This window comes from Haliotis rufescens, unplaced genomic scaffold (assembly GCF_023055435.1).
Source record: "Haliotis rufescens isolate VD_foot unplaced genomic scaffold, xgHalRufe1.0.p SCAF_5, whole genome shotgun sequence".
Classification (NCBI taxonomy): Eukaryota; Metazoa; Mollusca; class Gastropoda; order Lepetellida; family Haliotidae; genus Haliotis; species Haliotis rufescens.
In genome coordinates this window covers 61,316,559-61,339,033 of record NW_025964223.1, presented here as the reverse complement: position 1 = coordinate 61,339,033, position 22,475 = coordinate 61,316,559, and the positions used below count along the sequence as shown (strand labels likewise).

Genomic DNA, 22,475 nt, shown 5'->3' with positions numbered 1-22,475 from the left:
GAGGATTTAATCATATATATATATATATGTGTGTGTGTGTGTGTGTGTGTGTGTGTGTGTGTGTGTGTGTGTGTGTGTGTGTGTGTGATTCGATGGTTTGAAAACAAACATTCAATAATGTTAACTAAAGCATCTATATGTATTTGTAATTGGACAATATTCTGCAATATTCCAGCTTTATAACAGCGACCTGTAAAATAGTAAAAAATACTAGTGGTTGATATCATGAAACGTCCTTCACGTTGAGCACGATCATACACACTCAGTTAGGTCCGCATCTTAACCACCATTTAGATACATCGGGGTCTATAACGACCCGGAAACCCAATGGGACTTCCTGTTCCTTTAAAATGTTTTACCATTTTGGGATTCGAACCCGGTTTTTGTACAGTAAAGCAAACATCTCACACAAACCAACTTACAGTATGTTTAGTTCTTTCATGCCTGCAAACGAACCAGCTTCAATATACTCGATGTTGTTATAGGACAGCATACTGCAAGAAATAAATGTCAGTGACAGTAGACAACCAGTGTAGAAGCTGCAACCTACATGTAGATGTACCATGTTGTTCACGGCATATCTGAACATCAGGGCAAAAAGAAAGTACACCCTGAAAATTGGAGCATTACAAGGCTCAAAACAGTTGCAGAGACCCTGCAAATTTAAGTTCCAAAACACAACTATGATACCCGTATCAAATACTAGTACATCCCCATTCAATAACCATTTCTTGTTTGTGTCATTTTAGCCACCATCAAATATGGGTGTATACTTTCTTTTGGCCGGCAATTTACGTCAATCACTGGTATACTTACTGACACCGTGCAGCAAAGTGGATGTCTCATCATTCTTGACAGTTACAATGAGGGACAATTTAGAAATATTTACAAAACGATTCACCGAGTTTAGTTAGTGCCGTAGTGTATTCCGAAGGCAACAATGAGCTCATACACTGATACCGATAGTCAACATTGCCCTATATGTTTTTAATTGATATAAAACATTTCACACCCCATTCCTCTTAGGCGGCTGAAACATAGTTTCATAAGAATGCAAAATATGTTACACAGTCATTAAACCTCGAGTTACTGCAATAACCACATTGATTATGATTATGTAATTAATTAAAGAGTGGGAATGGGAAAAAACTAAAGTACTGGTTCAGTTTAACTTAATATAATGTCCAACTTCATTACAACTTAAACGTTAACATATTGATGTGAACACTTTACATCGTATAAAACTTATTTATCGCTCCCAGCGTTAGCGTTAAAACACGCTTTGTAATGGGTATTTTAATATCTTTCATAAACAGTATCATAGTTCTATGCCTGTCTCAAATCGTTGCATACATGTCGCGTACAAAGTGCTTATGTAGAATAGTCGTTGGAGGTTTTCTTTTGACAAACTATAAGTAGATCTCGGAATTTACTCTGGGATATATGTTCATGCGTTGTTGACAAAAATGCAGGGGTGCCATACATAACTTCAGAAACATGAAACGAGAGGCCCCGAGAATATGTCTATAACTGTGTTAAACGCTTGTGGCCAAACAACCTCTTTAAGAGTATATCAAACTTTACAACCCTATAACTTATAACTAAGAAATGAATAAAGCGCATTTGTGATGAATTCAATACCCTTGTATCCAAGCAATACCCATTAATAGCCTAAAGGAAATGAAATCGATTTGATGTCTTCGTTTGATGGTTCTTATATTTCAAAACGCATCCTACATTTCAAGTCTGTTAACATAGAGGACACCTTGATGTATGCTATTCTAAGACCATTGAGTTTACACTCTTACACGTACATGGAAGTTGTGGTATTTATTTCGGCCACATATATGTTTCAGCCTCTGATCACCTAATATATAGCCTAAAGGTTGGCAACCGTGTTGAAAAAGACGTATAAATGTGTACATAATGATGCTATTCTTGAAGTCAAAGGACCTCCAGTGTTGCTATGACTTTGACGTCATTTGTCATACGGAAATACACTGAGCTGGCGCAACGTCAATACTTTCACCCACCTCGGAAACACGGAGTCCTACTTAAAACGTCAGAAGCATAATGACCTACTTAAAACGTCGGAAGCATAATGACCTCTCTGATTAGTATAGGGTGTTTTATACTTACAGCCTGTGAAGGTTGTTGAGTTGGTCAAAAAATGACGGCCGGATTTCCACTAGTTTATTGCCGCTCAGGTCTCTGAAAGAAAACGTGAAATTAACGTAATATCAATAATCAGCTGGCGTGGTTCCAGAATGGAAGTGACAACTTGACGGGGACACTTGTGACACTGACACGTTGATAAAGACGGTTTCGCAGATCTACATTAACATTGAAACACATAAACAATGTAATTCTCTAATTATCTTTTCAACGCGTACATAGCCTCGCGGAAGATGTTAATGCTTCGGAATGTTCTTTTCATGCATCACTGAGAACACGAGCTGCTTGATATGAGTGTGGGTGTTTTGTATACTGAGGAAGACAGATAATGGGTATGTGAACATGTACAATAAAATAGTTCTACGTATGCTTATAGGGATCACTAAACAAAAACGTCCAACCGGTTTTCGTGTTGTGAAAATGTATGATGATAAACGAGCGAGTGAGTGAGTTAGTGGGACGAAATGGGGCGAAATTAGTGCACTTACGTGTATATAGCGCACTTACAAGCTTGTGTGTGTGTGTGTGTGTGTTTTCACAAATTTCGTAACAATTATAAATGCATTTGGGTAAAAGGGAGAAGGCCGCAAACGTTCATAAAGAAATGCTTAACTTGCAATCCACTCACATAAACAATACATAAAATCGTTGTGCAGATATAAATAAAAGTGACAAAATGCTTTCCACAATCATAAGAAATCGCTGTTAAAAGCTGATCCCATTGCAAGATTCTACTATATAATAAGCAAGTGCTTATGAATCACTATCAAACAGTGATGACTTGAAGGCGCCGTCATAAAATTGAGGTCACAAATTATGAAGTGATGCAGTTATAAAACAATCAGCTTCACTTTCATTAATAAAATTACTTGTACACAGATGGTTTGGATATAAATGGGCAGAACAAGAGGGAAGGGTTTTCAACGTTGAGACGATAGACAATTAGATTGGAAAAGATAAAGCAGGCCGCTACGTCTCGTGCCTTCTCCCCAACCGGTGTAACGAGTCTTGAAGGTGACTACTCACAGATCCTGTAGCTGGGGTGTCCATGAAAAGGCACCGCTTTCTATCAAGCTGATTTCATTTCTTGCAAGATTTCTGTAAAACACATCACAATAGGTGAAATCAAGTGCAGAGTTGCATGAAATAATGACATGTAGGTAATTGAATAGCCTTGATAATCGGGGAACTATAATAAGAAATATCTGGATGTCTGCTGATGAATGAGACTGTAGTCTGAGGGTCTTGGACTATGGCGACACAAATCTTCAGAGGTGCTACAGACACGGTAAGCCTGTCAATAGCGTGTTTAGAGGGTGTTGTGCTTTTGATTCCCAAAACAGACAGGGTATTTTCAATGCAAAACACTTATAGACAGCGTTTGGATTAACACAAAGTGAGTTAGTTGAATTTGACAACACTTTCAGCAGTATTCCAGCCATATGTCGGCAGCATAGGAAACTGGTATTCAGTGACAGGAAGAAAAGTGAAGGTGGTATATGCTCGTGTTACAACACTTTCAGCAGTATTACAGCCATATGTCGGCAGCATAGGAAACTGGTATTCAGTGACAGGAAGAAAAGTGAAGGTGGTATATGCTCGTGTTACAACACTTTCAGCGGTATTACAGCCATATGTCGGCAGCATAGGAAACTGGTATTCAGTGACAGGAAGAAAAGTGAAGGTGGTATATGCTCGTGTTACAACACTTTCAGCAGTATTACAGCCATATGTCGGCAGCATAGGAAACTGGTATTCAGTGACAGGAAGAAAAGTGAAGGTGGTATATGCTCGTGTTACAACACTCTCAGCAGTATTCCAGCCATATGTCGGCAGCATAGGAAACTGGTATTCAGTGACAGGAAGAAAAGTGAAGGTGGTATATGCTCGTGTTACAACACTTTCAGCAGTATTCCAGCCATTTGTCGGCAGCATAGAAAACTGGTATTCAATGACAGGAAGAAAAGTGAAGGTGGTATAAGCTCGTGTTACAAAATATTACAACAAGAAGCTAATAAATATGAAATAATAAATATATACGCAAAAAGCACAGTGGATTGCATGACTCCGACTATATCATGAGCATGTGTTTATGAATCACCATCAAAAAGTGCTGATACCAGATTTTCGCGAAAAGCTAAGCGTATTTTGCTCACAATTGGCACCCGTCACAAACACATGCAAAGGCAAGCCAATTGTTCATTATTAATTATATATGTCACCTATAATGATGCCTTTAGTTTTATAAACACTGTTTCATTGCAGCATGTACTTGGTTGTAGCAGAGGCACGGATTGCTATGGTTATGGGGCGCACAAGAACATTGGATCGTGGGTTCGATTCTGCAATTCAACCTTTTTATAGGTTTGGCAACGTGTTATCGTTCCTCCCACACCAAGCAAACACGCCGAGATGAACTGAAATAGTGTTCAAAGCGGCGTTAAACCAAAATCACTCACTCACTCGCGGTTGTTTCCTCTTCGACCACGTGTTGCGGGATATTTTATTATAATGTGTATATAGTATTGTTTAAATGTAGTATGCGTAATTGGATATATTTTTGGTATCAAAGATCACACAATTTCATAAAAGTATCCAAAAAAATAAACTATTTTCGTTCAATGTACATTTCTGACATTAATTCTAACCAATTAATTCTCACATATGAAAAAAATAATTTTACTTACAATTTATAGAGGTGGTCCAAATATCGAAGATCAAACTCTCCGAGTACAGATATCTGATTCTGGCTCAATGTTCTGAAAAAAATAGAGTTATTTATTGTTCATTATCAGTACCATCAATATAACACAAGGAATCAAGCACTAAGACAATATCCCATAGGTGATATTCTTTGTGATGCACGGTTATTCGTTTATGCGTTAATACTTTTGTGACCCGTGAAGATCCTGGGTAGAGTTGTTATGACGTATCAGTTTGCCTTCCTACAACGTGTTGTGCTGAGTTGTTATGGCGTTATTTTGCCTTCCTATGACGTGTTGTGCTGAGTTGTTATGACGTTATTTTGCCTTTCTACGGCGTTTTGTGCTTTGTTATGACGTGTCAGTTTGCATTCCTACGACGTGTTGTGCTGAGTTGTTATGACGTGTTATTTTGCCTTCATATGGCGTGTTGTGCTTTGTTATGACGGGTCAGTTTGCCTTTGTACGACGTGTTGTGCTTTGAAATGACGTGTTGTTTTGCCTTCCTACGGCGTGTTGTGCCTTGATATGACGTGTTATTTTGCCTTCCTATGACGCGTTGTGCTGAGTTGTTATGACGTGTTATTTTGCCTTCCCACGGCGTTTTGTGCTTTGTTATGACGTGTTAGTATGCCTTTCTACGACGTGTTGTGGTGAGGTGTTATACGATGCAGTGCTGTCTGTGTTTTGTTCTAACAACATGTTAGGATATTGTGTTAATGAAGAACTAATTATAACGATTGTTGACAAGAGAAGAATCAGTGATCCGAATGTGCTTCGATGCTGCCTTTCATAGCGTTAACTCGTACATATAACTGTACAAATCTATACTTATTACAGGAAAACATTACTTAAAGATTTATCATACGTAACAGATGTTGTACAGTTGATAATTATTTTCTCAGACTTCCCCATCTGTCTACAACTACAGTTTACACCTCCTGTTAAGCAATACATAAATCCTTTTCACCACTTATCTCCAAAGATGAGTATAACCTGTAAACTGTCATGTTTCACACAAAATAAAGCGGATTTTCATACCCTGCTTTTAACATCATGGTTACATAATCACGGCAATAGTCTTCAAAGGATTTCCGCTGTTGATAACAACCAATTTACCCAAGTCTAAAGGGTCTGCGCTCTCAAAGTCAAGCACCATCCTGTTACTGCCTTTGAAATAATTCGTAGTCAAGGCACGCTTAGGTCTAACATGAGTGATATAGTACACGTGTTGAAGTATCTGTAGTGTTTTAAATTGGCCTAACCGCTTTCTGGAACTTTGCCGAGCGTGTCATCGTCATTACATCTGACAGTCTTCAAGTTAAAGAAATGTTGTCTCTGTTGTTTTGCATTATATTCCCCTCCTCTTATTCTGTCACGTGTGTTCAAAGAACACCAGTGTAAAGTAACAGCGTTTACTCCGTGTAATCTGGTTGGTTGGTTGGTTGGTTTGTTGTTTTACGCCGCACTCAGCAATATTCCAGCTATATGACGGCGGTCTGTAAATAATCGAGTCTGGACCAGACAAATCAGTGAATAATATCATGAGCATCTATCCACGCCATTGGGATCGATGACATGCATCAACCAAGTCAGCGAGCCTGACCACCCGATCCCGTTAGTCGCCTTTTACGACAAGCATAGTCGCCTTTTACGGCAAGCATGGGTTGCTGAAGACCTATTCTACCCCGGAATCTTCAAGGGTACCGTGTAATCTGGACAGAGGGGTCCTCGGGGATATCGTCGCGAGTTTAAAGAACCAGTTTAAAAAGTATCTACAACACAACCAATTAATCTGGCGAGTAGTTTTCCAAGTGATATCGTCGCGATCTGAGTCACTTGTGTTTATAGAATATCAGTGTCCACAATACAACCCGTTATCATGACAGTAGGGTTCTCAGATCAACGAAACATTGTTACAGAGTAACTGTACATACACATACATACTTTATAAAAAAATTATACAGATAAAGTGATTATATATACAGTGATTTTTCCGGAGTAACGTTGTCCGTTCCAATTGGGCTTCGGCCAATAAATAGTAGATTCGTAGCTCCAGAACTCTTCAGCGCATTATCGAGACGGATTATTCTGTGACATCAGGAACTTACATCAACTTGGGCACGACTATTGTCCAGCTGCTGTAAATTTTAAAAACAAATCTAAACAACAGCTGATAGCTATCATACTTACATGTTTCGCAGTCGGTTTTCTCGAGCAAATATTTGCGAAGAAAACGTCTTCAGTTTGTTTCCAACCAGGTGTCTAAAACAAGAAGGAAAGTGATCGCATATATGAGTTGTAATAGGTTTTAGTATATTTTAGCTGTTAAACCTTTTTGGCCACCCACGGCTCCTCGGGTCGAAATAACTCGAACAGTAAAATATAAGTGAAACGTTACAGATATAAGTATTATGTCAACGTGGCATGAATTATGGACTCGAAGTACCCTCAATCATCAGTGTACAAACGAAGTGTATCCTCGATGTGTCAGAGTTTATAACATCTGTAACAGGGATGATGAATTAGAGTGTACCTACGATGTTGGCAGTCTACCGTAATGTCTGAAGGTCTCCTTCTAAAAATAGGCTCAGAGGTAAATTTATTACCTACACTGCGGGCAATTTACGAGAGCCGGAAAATAATATACTAAACATAGGTTCAATTAACTACCCACATAGTAGTCCGCTTAGGGCACTTTCAAAAATATCCGAACGTACATGTAGGCCAAGATATTGAAGTCCATTCTCTACATTCTGTTCAGTTTATGAATGAGTGAGTGGGTATAATTTTACGCCGCTTTTAGCACCTTTCCAGCAATATCACGGCGGGGGACACCAGAAATGGGCTCCACACATTATACCCATCTGGGGAATCGAATTCGGCTCTTTGGCGTGACGAGCTAACGCTTTAACCACTAGGCTACTCCACCGCCCCTGACCAGTTTATGATAATGTATGAACTCATTATACTTAACATAGCCTCATTTGTTCAATTTGTAATATATCGTGTCCAGGTTACTCCATTTTCTGTATGTCAATACCAAACATTAGCGATGCAGTTTATTACCTACACTGCGGTCAGTTTACGACAATGTCTGAACGTTCCATTCCTGATGTGCTGCAGAGATGAGTACTTGAACAACCTACAGAAACAACACAGGGAGTCATGAACAACATATCAGTTAACAGGGAACAACACGAGGAATGAATCACGATACCCTAGATAAAGTGAAACCAAGTTAGTTAAAGTTAGTCCGTACCTTGTCCGTAACGCGGACAGTGTTGTTGTTGCAGTTACGTTAGTATAAATCATCTACAATTATGATGTAAATGAACATAACTTAATACGAAGGACTCGGTTACCCGGACATTTGATAAAGTGGAAGATTGCACAAGGAGAGATATCGTCCGGATTAATGGGGTTTCATTGTAACTGCATAAAGAGAATCTGAAAATAGTTTGGATTACAAGACATGAATGAATGCGTATTGTTTTACGTTTTACAGCAGTTGCCATCAAGAACGCGTTTAGCAGATTTCCGCAATCATATACATACATACACACACACACACATACACACACACACACACACACACACACACACACACACACACACACACACACACACACACACACACACACACACACACACACACACACACACACACACACATACATACATACATACATGCGCGCACGCACATAGATACATTTACCTCAAAGTGATATTCAACACAAATAGATTTAACTTACAGTTCGATTAGCTCCGTCAAGTTTCGGAAGTCTTTCACTGTGACCGATGGGATTTTATTCCCGCTAATGCCACTGCAATGTAAATTAAAGCAAATATTATTTCAATGTTAACGCTGATGCAATGAATGTACCACAGGCCTTTAAGTATACTAAATTAATAAACCTAGTTGAAACACATTCTTAATTATAGCGTACCCGTTTTCTAATAATTGTAGTCAATTCAATAACAGTAATTTCAAAAACACATTTTGTCACACAAATATGTACACAATGTTCTAAGCAAACTATGCCCCATTGTACATCAAAAGCCTCTTATTTCTTTGTTATATAGCTCACGTCGCATTCTTCTATATACAGTAAACTACGGGTATAACGAACTCGAAGGGACCACTAATTTTAGTTCGTAATAACCGTAGTTTGTTATAAGCATATATACAGCATTTATACAACAAATGTTCGGGACTAAAAAATAAGTTCGTTATATCGGTCAGTTCGTTATAAGCGTGTCCGTTATAAACGTAGTTTACTGTATGTGAAGTAATGTCATATATGTCACTGGCAGTCACCCTCCCATTTCGTTTCTAACGAACCATCTGAATTTCAAATCCATATTAACCTACTTAGTGCACGTAATTTAGTCCAAGTAAGTTCCCAAAAGACATCAAATCAATCATCGATGATCAATTGAGACCAGATTGTGTCCTGATTGGATAGCGTGTCCACTGCCACGTGAATGCTTGGGGTCAGTTCCGGCGAGCATGAAGTATAGCGCACCACGACACTGGGAGCATTGGGTTGACAAAGTGAAACCTACACGACATCGTTGTTGACTTGCCGGGGGTGTCGGTGACGTTGACTGATCATCTGTGTTGCCGGAGTGGCCGAGGAAAGACGTATCTTGACGAATGTGTATTGAAGTTAACAGATGAGAATATGTCTTTAATAGACAGCGTGTCAAAATAGATTTGAAATATTAGTCAAAAATACCTTTAAAAAATAGCCACTTTTTAATTGCTTTATAATTTGCCATGGAAAAGATTTCCAGCTTAATATTGGTGTTTTTTTTAACTTTGTGTGAGAGATGAGGTCAGGTGAAATTGGGTATGACGTCGCGTTCAAGTCTATTGCACTTTCACTGCGACGTGCATGCACGTGTGTGTGTGGCTGCTTGTACTGGTCCGGAGTTATGCCGGTTTTGTAAGTTCTAGTGAGTGAGTGAGTTGGGTTTAACGCTGCTTTTAACAGTATTCCAGTTATATCGCGACGTGTCAGCCTCAGTCTCAGACGTTTACCACCTCGGTGAAACCCACGAACATGGGTATGGTGCTGACAAACCTAGAAACATAATAGGTGCGAAACGGGAATCGAACCCACAGTCATAGGTTTCTTGCGTGCCCAAGGGACGCAACCCTGCACAGCGAATCGCGGCGCCTTAGACGACTGGGCCACCCGTGCCTCCGTGAATGAAAAGTGTGACAGAACCTTTCCATATCCAATAGAAATCTCTACATAAAGCAGAGTCGATTGTACGATTCCGACTATATTATGAGCATGTGTTCATGAATCACTGTCACATAGCGATGATACCAGGTGTTCCCAAAATGGTGAGCGTATCCTGCCCCACCGGTGGCACCCGTCACAAACACATGCAAAGGCAAGTCAATTGTTCACCTAAAAAACACGGGAACATATGGCACAAGTTAAAAATAGGGAACTGTATCGGACATCATTGTTACTTATGAGTCAAACATGGAATTTTAGAGCAAGAGAACACACAGTGGCTTTAACACGGACGTGGTCCAAGTCAAACGACAACCGTCGTTCAAGGATCCCCGTGTTTGTCACCAGTCATGCGATGTGTTCACACATGGACATTGTCTGAACTTCACACATTGTTTCAATTACAGTGTCCAGACACAGACAGGACTGGACATCAGAAGAGCAAGGAATCAATCTTCAAAGACGAAGCGGGTAACAAATCTTGGCGCAAAGACCCCTTTAAAGGTGATATTGCCAATCTGGGAACGGATAGTAACAGAATAACTCGTGTGTATAATTTTGTACCGTGAACAACAACATGATTGGACTCATTAGAAAGAGGCATTTTCTCAACCGTACGCAAGAGAGTCTGGACAACGACAAGAAATGGAAGTCCACCATGCTTAATGACAAATTGAATAATGTAACGGAAGGTATATATCACGTTATGTCAATTGCAGAACAAAATTTATTTAAAAACTTTGGATCGAGGTGAGGTTAGGTGATTCGATGGACGTCGCGTTCAAGATTATGTGCACCTTTGCGGGTTTATAGTGTGCTAACCCACTGAGATACCATGCCGCAGTTTAACATGAGTACCCACTCAGACATAGTATACTGACTCCGAGCCAGTCCTTGGTTTAGCCCCATAATGCCGAGCGCCAGGCAGGGTAACACCAAATACGATCTTTTAATCACCTTTTTGTATGACTCGACAGGGGATCGAACCCCTACCTTCCGTTCTCCAGACATACACTCCAGCCACTTAACTACGAAGGCGGACAGATAGCATTAGGTGAAATACATAGATAAGTTGATACACTTACAGTTCGGTCACTCAACTACGAAGGCGGACAGATAGCATTAGGTGCAATACATAGATAAGTTGATACACTTACAGTTCGGTCACTTAACTACGAAGGCGGACAGATAGCATTAGTTGCAGTACATAGATTAGTTGATACACTTACAGTTCGGTCACTTAACTACGAAGGCGGACAGATAGCATTAGGTGCAGTACATAGATAAGTTGATACACTTACAGTTCGGTCACTTAACTACGAAGGCGGACAGATAGCATAGTGTGCAATACATAGATAAGTTGATACACTTACAGTTCGGTCACTTAACTACGAAGGCGGACAGATAGCATTAGGTGCAGTACATAGATAAGTTGATACACTTACAGTTCGGTCACTTAACTACGAAGGCGGACAGATAGCATTAGGTGCAGTACATAGATAAGTTGATACACTTACAGTCCAGCCACTTAACTACGAAGGCGGACAGATAGCATAGGGTGCAGTACATAGATAAATTGATACACTTACAGTTCGGTCACTTAACTACGAAGGCGGACAGATAGCATTAGGTGCAGTACATAGATAAGTTGATACACTTACAGTTCGGTCACTTAACTACGAAGGCGGACAGATAGCATTAGGTGCAGTACATAGATAAGTTGATACACTTACAGTTCGGTCACCCTCCACGGTATTTGTCTGGGCACTTGACGTAACTGCTGGTTCTCGCAGTATAGGTGAGTCTTACTCTTGCACTCACATTGTTTAGGGATAGGGGATAACACTGAAACATAAGACAATTTATCACTTATGCATATCTGTTAACTTTTGTTATTTGATGTGTTTATATGACAACGGGATCCGATTTTCATATTTTCGGATCCAGCAGAATCTCATTAACTTTAAGTTAGAGGGAGGAAGGGGGAGGTGGCTTTCAAATGTATCGAGTTACCCGAAGTTTGTGAGGAGAGTCGATTTTAGATCGTTCTTCTGATAAGGATTCTCTTGCGACACTATCTTACACGATGGATTGGACTTCGAGTTAATGGCGTGTCCCTAACATTTCTATGTTCTAACATTTAAGATTCACCCCTACTTACCACATTCACGGGATTCTTCCTTCCTGTCAGCTTCCGGTCGTTTCTCATACAATGTTTGAAAATACTGATTGTGGTATTCATCGCCTGTGGTTTGAAGGAAATGTATATTAGATACACAGTATAGTATACGATGTTTTACTGCAATAAAACATTAAGCGTTGTCTTAGCTCGTGAAGGAAATAGGATATATTCCGTTAATTGAGTTCTCAAATACTAAATGAGGACACGGGTGGCCCACTCGTCTAAGTCGTCGAAATTCTCTGTGCAGAGTTGCGTCCCCTGGGAACACCAGAAACCTATGATCGTAGGTTCAAATTCCGGTTTGCCCCGATGATGTTTCTGTAGGTTGGTCAGAACAATATCCGTGCTCGTGGGTTTCACCAAAGTGGTAACCGTCTGATACCTGCATCACTTAGGGCTTTCTTCCTTCATTAAGCTGACACACCGTGATATAACATTATACTGTTAAACTCAACCCCCTCACTCATTCAAATACTGAATAAACAGTTGACGTTTACGTTTTGAGGCACAGAACAACAAAACATTAACCTACATTTTGACTGCTCATCAGATTTGTCCGGACAATCGTCGACGTGATCGCAGATCTTGGTGCGGTTGACGCACACGTCAGACGTGTCACAGGGTACTGTGCCATCGGGGCAGTTCAAGGGGGGGTTGCGGGATGAGGAGCCGGGCTCCTTGGAGTCTGTGGAGCACACTGAAACGCACATCAAAGTCAGTGAAATGAACATGTTTTTGACAGGAAGGTGTTACATTGTGTGATACAGAGTACTGAAATTGACATGATAGGCAGTGACATTTCTAGCATATAGAGGACAGTGACAGTTATAAAATTATGCAATGAGTGTGATTATATAAAGCGTCGTCATGGAATGACATGTGCCAAACATAATTTGTCTAAAATGAATGCAAATGCCATCTGTCGTTTACTGAGAAACCAATATGTGAAATACTTTATGTAAAAAAAGGGGGTAAGACATTTAAGGGGGAAGTTGGCAACGTCATGGGCACCTATTGTGCTCATCTTCTTTCCGATCTGTTTCTTTATGCATATGATTCCAAATTTATGCTCGGATTGCCACAGCCAAAACATGGTAATTTGGCCAAGAAGTGCAACTTAAGCTTCAGGTATATCGAAAAATATATCGTTCAATTACCATCAAATAGCCCTTCCACTGATTTCCCCCCACAGAACTAGAAATAAAGGAAACTAGCGAGAACGCCTCATCTGTTTCATATTAACATCTATGCATGAAGATTCAGAGAGACCAATCACTCTCCACAAACTGTGTGACACGTGAGCTGACTTCAACTTTCAAATAGTCACGTCGAGCAATATTTAAGCAGCTCCAGCCTTTGCTGTTTACATTCCACAACTTTTTAGGTACAACCGAGCGTGCTCTTTCTACCAAGATTTCGGGAAGCATCATACAACTCTTTCTCAGAAGTTGTTTGATCAAGGCAAAAACATTCAATGTCTCAGTAAAACTTTCAAACAGTTTTATGGTAGACATGTGGAGGACATTTCCAAATTTGACGCATCAGTGACCAAAATGTTGTCCGATGCAATTCCCTACTTTGACTTGAACCAGATGTACCCGTGTGTTTTTTTCAGGTGAACAACTCACTTGTGTTTGTGACGGAACGTCTTTCACTTTCAGCCTTAAAGTATATTTTAACAACGAAACCTTTCGCATCAGCAGAAAGATGCTTGCGCTGAGACATCATGAAATCTAATGCTAACACCGTATTTGTGCGTGCGTGATTCCCGTGCAACCTTTCGAGTTGAGTTGATGGTTTCAAGTGTGTCATATGGCCCTGTGACGCAGGGGTAGCATTATGCAGATGGCTGTTACAATGAATGCTCGTTCCACCCGTGACGAACAGGTCTGGTTGTTGATGAAATATAGTGATAGCTAAATAGACAGATTTTTTATTCATGCACCGATTGTCTTTAAATGTAATATCCAGTTCTGTATGACTGTTTAATAATCTCATACCAACTTTGACTGGAGTAGGTCCAATAGTTTTTCAGATATTGTAGTAAACGTCGGTACCTTAAATTAACTTCCAGACTATACGCTTCGAAACATATTTTGACGTATTCTCGATTAAAAAAATTAAAACTGATAAGAAGAACATTCTGGAATGGCTTATAGATAGCCTAGATTGTGGGATATGGTTATAATGATAAAACCCGTAACTGTCGTTCGGAATACCCCGTGTTAAGTATTTTGTGGTTGTATGATTAGCAAACACATTCCGAGTTTCACTTTCATGATCTGGTAAGCGACGCTCTGATTGGTTGGATGAAAGCTCGTTCTGACGTGACCCTTAATGGGATTTCCTCAGATCTTTGTTTAGCACAGCGAGAACTATAATCTGATTTTAATTAGATTGGTCCCTTTATTTTTCGTTTAACTATTTATTTTCAGATAAGAGTATTAGTTCTCAAACGAAAGTTCCCTTGACCTAATGTAAATTTCAAAGCTATTGCAAAGAATTGTGTTCTGACGTCGCTCCATTCTCATAACGTTCAGCGAAATGTATTACAAGTTTACCTGTACAATATATACTCAACGCCGAAAGAAACGCGAGTACCATAAATATTGGTTAATGTATAAAGAATTATTCATATTCAAGAGATATTAGATGGGTTCGAGACACAAAGGATCATTGTGGTATGTTGTGTGAACCGATGCTCATGAACGCATCACATGTGACGTCATAGATCCGGGGCTCAAGTTGCGTCATTTGTCTCATGCAGAAATAGCGTGTACAGTTTGGAAATCACATGAAAGAATAAGACAGTAGTAACACTTGACTGATTGTTTGTTTTGTCATTAATTGGTACACATTGGAAACATCTCTCCTCAAAGTACATACAGTAAACTACGTTTATAACGAACATGCTTATAACGAACTGACGGATTTAACGAACTGTTCTTTGGTCCCGTCCATCTGTCGTATATATGCTGTAACGAACTACGGTTATAACGAGCTAAATTTAGTGGTCCCTTTGAGTTCGTTATAACCGTAGTTTACTGTACTTCTCTATATGTTTCTTTGGGTTCGCGTTCGAGTATATCAGACTAACCCTTCTCCCATGTGACACACTATGGAACTCCGGTACAGTACGTCATCCTGCTTGTCATGAGAGTCGAACAACCAGGACTGGATGACTTATATTGTGTGACCTGACCCTGTGCTATCGAACCGCAGCGTGGACAGCTGCGCTTGCAGTCAACCACTGTGTTCCCATGCCCGGATTCGTTTGTCAAAAGTCCGCTTTATTGTAGTTCCAATGTTGTTGAATGATGCATAAAGCAATATGCACTCTGTACGAAAGTCCGAGGATGGGGCAGAGAATGAACATGACACACGAGAAAATGAAAACTTATTTACTCCTGTATATTATATTATATTTATAAATCATGTATGATATAATATATTTCCATATCAATTACAGTTGCATGTACGTGTGTTGAGTTGTACTCTATACGAGCTGCATACAGGTAATATAAAGGTGATTGTTAATTGCACTTCAGGGCGGCACAGCCTGGTCGTTTATCCAGTGTAACTATCAACTTAGATAAGGGTATCATCAAAGGAAACACGCCGCCTCAAGAGGCATGCACATGATTGTCCACGAAGACAAACGACATAGTTGCTGCAACCAGATTACACATAAGGGTAGCTTTGAACTGAACATACATACGAAATACTCAGCAAAACCCTTATTAAACACAAGCAATAGAAAACAATGTATGTGAACAATGTAAGTCCTTTACGTTTCATTGCAAGTTCATGGCCCTTCGCTTGGCGACGTCAGCCTCTATGATCTAGTGGATAGAGCGCCGCCCGAAGAGCGGGAGGTCAGTGGTTTAATCCCCGGCCGCGTCATACCAAAATGCGTTAAATGATGGTACAGATGTTAATCTGAGGCATGGTATACCGACATTAGTCTGGACTAGTACGATCACACACACACACACACACACACACACACACACACACACACACACACACACACACACACACACACACACACGCCGCTATATAAGTGCAATAATCTTGACAGCGATTTTCAACCCCATTTCACCAACCTCGCCCCACCTCACCTAGTGGCACCCCTCCTAAACACATGCAAAGGCATGTCAAATGCTCGCCTGAAAAATACGGGTCAAATAAGGAATTGCAACTGACATCATTTTTGTCATATTTAAATGTCCTCACATATCTGCCACAGCACTATTTGAAACCTTTACTGCGGCCTTGAGTTTTGTAACCTTCAAAAAAACTTTGGTCCAGAGACTTACGACATCTTGAAATCTTCGTTGAAAAAGCATGCCCTAAACAGTCGTAAGTACAACAGTTAACCTCGGTCATCAACCCATGATGCCATCCTCTCTTGTAGATGTCATCAACCAGAGACGCCACATAACAAAAGTTTCGTTAAAACACATTTCTTTACTACTTGCTACAACTAAGAAACTGATCAACAAAAATACCTCCGAGAATTACAATGGGCAAAAAACATATCCCCAGACAATGTTTACTTCTAATATCATTCGACAGGTACAAGCGTTGCCACTTAAACAAATGGTCCAATCGAGATTTTTTCCAAGGTACATGTTTGGGTGATATTTTTACCGTTCTAAGGAAATATTCTGATGATTGCAACGCATGACCAGGAGAGTATTTCTGAGATAAATGTAGAAAAGTTGCGAGGCGCCGGAGATGGAAAAGTGATCATACGGCTTCCCGGTGGGGCCGTCACTCAACCCTGTTACTTGTTAAGGAGGGATGCGTATTTTTTCTCTATCTCTATTACTCTCTCACCACCAATTTTCTGAAGTTTTCAACACTTTGTGTGCACTGAAAATCTATGACAAATCAAAAGCCAACCAATTGTGGTGAGATGGAACAGTTCTGATCGTTTTTTTATAGTTACAAATATGACTTCATCACAAAATTAGACCTTCAAATGTTATTGTTGAACATGGAAAATACGTTAAATTTGATTTCATCGAGTGATGTTCCTAAGCTGGCTCGAGACATCCATTATTCTTTATAGCAATGTTCTCAACCAAGGGCTTACAAGTTTATAGCCCCGGAACAAACATTCAAATTGAAGATACTCGTATAGTCATCGTGTGCATCAATCCGTTGCACGTTAGCTGCTGTTTCTACAGACATCAACTTAGAAGCTATTGCTTTATAAGAACAAGACGTGAGAGGCTTTGAGTAAACAAATCTAATGGCCGGCAGCTTAGGAACTCATTTGGCAACGGGGTATGTCTAAATACTATGGACGCGATATATAGACGTATATATGTCTCTACCAACTGTTTGTTTTACTAATTTATTGGGAACGCGAACATATCTTTTTATCCCTAATATATGGATTTGTACACAATACATTACTTAACAGAACAGGTGACAATTAGTTTCGCCTGTATCACTTTCGACTAATGGGGTTATTTTTGGTAGACATTGTTACAATGTTTCTTGCGGGTCGTCGGTGCAGACGCTTCTGTCCTCGCTTCCCCCTCAATACATCACGTGATCTCGTTATCACGTGAATAATTCATCTTCATTATGTAGTCCAGATACAAACCGTATACACCTTGACAAACGATTGAGAGAAACAGACTCTTATTTCGTTTAACGACCTTGGTGAGTGAGTGACTTGGATTTAACGCTGTTTTGAATAGTATTCCCGTTATGTTCCAGTTAAATGTGGTAGGTAAGATCAAGTGACGTAAGGCGTGCATACCTTTACCAGTCTTGTGACATTCTTGTCAAGGTTACAACACCCTGAGCAAAGCTTTCTACAAGTTTTGAGAATATTTCCAAATTCCACGTATCATTGATCAAAATGATGTCGAATGCAATTCGCTCTTGTGACTGGTACCATATGATCCCGTTTTATTTTCTGTCAATCAATTGCTTTGCCGTTGTATGTGTTTGTGACGGGTGCCACTGGTGGGCAGAATACGCTCACCTTAGCGCGAAAACCTGGCATCATCACTATTTTCAAGTGATTCATGAACAAATATTTATGATGGAATCGTAACCGTACTATGGACTATGCAGAGATTTCCTATGATGTTGGAAATGTCTTCTTGCGTTGGATTGTCTGGTCCAGACTCGATTATTTACAGACCGCCGTCATATAGCTGGAATATTGCTGAGTGCGGCGTAAAACAACAAACCAGCCAGCCAACCAACCAACTTGTGTCGTTTTAATTAACTGTACCTGAACATGACGACCGCTGAGTTTGAGGGAAACGTCTACGGTGTATCGGATGAACTATGAAATATATCGACCAACAATAAGATGATGGTCACGGATGCCGCCAGACTATTTCGTATAATTTTTAACTGGTCACATGAACTAGTGAAACTAGCGAATCCAGTTTCAACATGGATTTCTCCCACTGTTGACCGAGATGTCCGATATGGGATTGATTTGAGCTGAGTGAATGAGTTCATAAAATCCACAAAAGACCATAAAATAAATTATTTCATGTCCTCTGATGTGTTATAGGTTCAGCTATGAATACACTTCTAGAAGACTACTCTAGTTAACATGCAATGCACCATGTGTACACGATAACAAATCAACACCACTCTCTGTTACTTGACCAACTTATGCTTAATATATATTTAGACAAGTGATAAATGTGTGAATGTACAAACGTGACATGTGTCGCGCACCTGTTGTTACACATTACAAGATCACAGCACCCTAACGCACTTCTACACCCCGACGCCAACTACAACACTACTCTGTCTTATTTCAGTCGGACAAAGCTGTCTTCAATGGATACACCAACCAGCATTTCGCACGGTTTCAGCACTCTGTGCTTGGAATGCTTTCCGGTAGAGAATCTACTAGCTTGTTGGTAATTAGGGCAATTAGGTATGCCTCAAAGACGTCTTCATATTGCCCCACAGGTGGCGCTAAACAGTCCAGAAACATGTTGGCCTAGCCTGTTCCCGTTGTTTATCGTTCTGCGCGGAGTGTGCATCTACATATGTAAATACTGCCATGCTGAGGGCGCACTGTGAGGGCGTAATCGATCTTATACCAAAATATATGTTTTTGTGTGCTTGATGGTCGGTGGCGTGTCTCTGTTGTAGAATTCTACACGAGGTTTTTTTGGGGTTTCTTTAAGGATGATATATTCGGGTTGGACGTTTGTGTGGCACACAGAATTATTGTAAGATTGTTTATTATACATTGACAATTCCGGTGTGACATTACGCCTCATCTGTTTCATATTTCCATCTATGCATACAGATTCAGAGTGACAAAACACTCGCCACAAGACTGTATGACAAAAGTGATGACTTCAACTTTCCAATTCATGTCGAGACCTGTGAAGATTCCAGGGTAGAATAGGTCTTCAGCAACCCATGCTTGCCGTAAAAGGCGACTATGCTTGTCGTAAAAGGCGACTAACGGGATCGGGTGGTCAGGCTCGCTGACTTGGTTGATGCATGTCATCGATCCCAATTGCCTTGATCGATGCTCATGATGTCAATCACTGGATTGTCTGGTCCAGACTCGATTATTTACAGACCGCCGTCATATAGCTGGAATATTGCTGAGTGCGGCGTTAAACAACAAACCAACCAACCAACCAATTCATGTCGAGCAATATTTTGAGATACAATCGAGCATGCTCTTTCTACAAAGATTTCAAAAAGCGTCATGCGATTCTTGTTTAGAAGTTGTTTGATCAAGGTTATAACATTTAGGGCCTCAGTAAACTTTCAAGACGTTTTATGGTAGACATGTGGAGGACATTTCCAAATTTGACGCATCAGTGACAAAAATGATGTCCGATGTAATTCCCTATTTTGACTTGTACCATATGTTCCCATGGTTTCTTTCAGGTGAACAGTTGACTTGCCTTTGCATGTGTTTGTGACGAGTGCCGCCGGTGGGGCAGGATACGCTCACCCTTTCGCGAACACATGGTATCATTACTATTTGATAGTGATTTATAAACACATGCTCATGATATGGTCGGAATTGTACAATCGACTCTGCTTCATGCAGAGATTTCTATTGGATATGAAAAGGGTTTTGATTAGATACGAGAGGGTGTGTGAGTTAGAGGTTTACGCTGCTTTGAACAGTATTGAGTATACTCATGACCGATGTTGCCATTTCAAAATTAGATACTAGTATATGTTGCGAACATTTTTCACACGTAGTAAATATCATCTCATATTAGTCGAGAACATTGAATATGAGCTGGAGAAATTAATATGTATATGAATCAAATGTACGTTGTGATCATTATAAATTCTCTGTGGAAATAACACTTTCATGTGTTCACAGACGAATTCTGTGTATTGTTTTCTAATTTTGTTTCCGGATTAAGAGCCATGACCTCAATCTATCGGAAACAGAATCTATGATATCTCATACTGCCAGTAATAGCTAGAGTAAAGCTCCAACATCGACAACGCAATTATTAGAACTAGCGTACAGGTAACTGCAGTCAAGCTTGTCTTCACAGCTATATGGGAAAGCTATATTTTTTCTCTTGAAGATATTTCAGGTCGAATGCAAAACAATAATACATTGAAAGGTAATGTGTATGAATATTTTTACCGTATTGGTAAAGAACAAATTGTTAAAGAACTACATTCACTGTGTATTCAAAGCAAAGCGATCAAGGAAATATAAGTGTGTTCATATTTTTTCAGTGTTTTTACGTATATGAGGTAGAACATATTTATTAAGAACACATCAACATGTGTGTGGACTGAATATTCTCTGTTGACGTTGTAATGAATTAAGAACGTCCAGTTTGTTTTCAGTCTCATCTTGAAATACATCTGAGAATATTTCCGATTCATTCGAACCATTATTTTTCAACAAAGAAAGATACTTAAGTAACGGATCCAGCATAAATTCATAAACAACACCTCTGGGTCACATTGTTGCATACAACACAAAAAAGTATTCCTAGTAAAACCTATATTGCACTAAGTATTGTTCTTTATGAATAAGGGGCGGTCGGGTAGCCTAGTGGTTAAAGCGTTCTCTCGTCACGCAGAAGACCCGGGTTCGATTCCCGACATGGGTACAATGTGTGAAGCCCATTTCTGGTGTCCCCCGCCGTGATATTGCTGGAATATTGCTTAAAGCGGCGTAAAACCATCCTCACTCACTCACACACTCTTTATGAATAATATTTCTGAAATGCTTCGCTTAAAACTCAAAGGCACCGATAGTACTTTATCCTTCCATAAGGTACACTTTTGAGTACAGTTTTGCCTTGAAGAATTATATGGTCAAAGTACTCGGAAGCAAGCGCCCTCGTGCTTTAACTGTAACAGTTCAGGACAAACTATGCGTTATTACACTCCACAATGGGGTAATTCTTCGTCATTATTAAGAGTCAGTTAACTGTCAACAAACACACCAAACGTTGTAACACATGGACGTGAGAGTAAATATATATTTTTTCCGCAATGTCAAGATCTAATCTATCAATTGCATTGTCAGATATGAGTGAAGGATGAATATCAGGACTGTCTGTCAAGACAGTAAGTTAGTAGTTGTTCTAGAAGACAATACTGCTGGGAGTGGTCCTATCATGAAAAAAACGACGAAACTCTTTTCCATAAACATAAGCAATTAAATCCTATGCTATTGTACGATTTCGACAATATCATGAGCATGTGTTTATACATCATTATCAAATAGTGATGATACCAGGTATTCACAAAAAGGTGGGCTGCCACCCGTTTTCTACAGAAAACCATAGCAAATATAAGCCGCTGTCCTTCAGAGTAATCTTTGTCTAAATAATACTACATTTTAAAGCAAATAGAATGTCATATTCGTCAAGTGACTGATTCACACTGTTACAAATATAGGTCGTGTCACTTAAGGACTCCAGCCCTCAATCAGAATCTACGCTGAAATATATAATGGTAAATGACTCCTTTACATTAAGACCTCTGCCAATCACCAAATTACACTACTCATCGGGTAACATCAAGTAAATGTGCTAGTTCCATCTAACAAGGACAGCAGAAAATTGAAAGATCCCTACACGGGGCTATTCAAGATTTGAGGTCTTTCGCTTGAGGGGTTTTCGCGAGTTCAAATAATTTGAAGGAGTGCTG

General features: G+C 39.8%; 1 protein-coding gene across 1 annotated transcript in view; it reads right to left on the bottom strand.

The window, feature by feature from the left end:
- LOC124143832 (relaxin receptor 2-like) overlaps window positions 1-22,475 on the bottom strand; it is a 109,907-nt gene that overhangs the window by 38,360 nt on the left and 49,072 nt on the right. The window contains exons 2-11 of the mRNA XM_046512949.2: window positions 12,847-13,011; window positions 12,294-12,377; window positions 11,866-11,977; window positions 8,633-8,704; window positions 7,951-8,022; window positions 7,071-7,142; window positions 4,863-4,934; window positions 3,202-3,273; window positions 2,140-2,211; window positions 423-494 (exon numbers count right to left, since the gene is read on the bottom strand). Of these exons, the coding sequence (XP_046368905.1) occupies window positions 423-494; window positions 2,140-2,211; window positions 3,202-3,273; window positions 4,863-4,934; window positions 7,071-7,142; window positions 7,951-8,022; window positions 8,633-8,704; window positions 11,866-11,977; window positions 12,294-12,377; window positions 12,847-13,011 (865 nt within the window). The remainder of the gene's footprint in view (window positions 1-422; window positions 495-2,139; window positions 2,212-3,201; window positions 3,274-4,862; window positions 4,935-7,070; window positions 7,143-7,950; window positions 8,023-8,632; window positions 8,705-11,865; window positions 11,978-12,293; window positions 12,378-12,846; window positions 13,012-22,475) is intronic.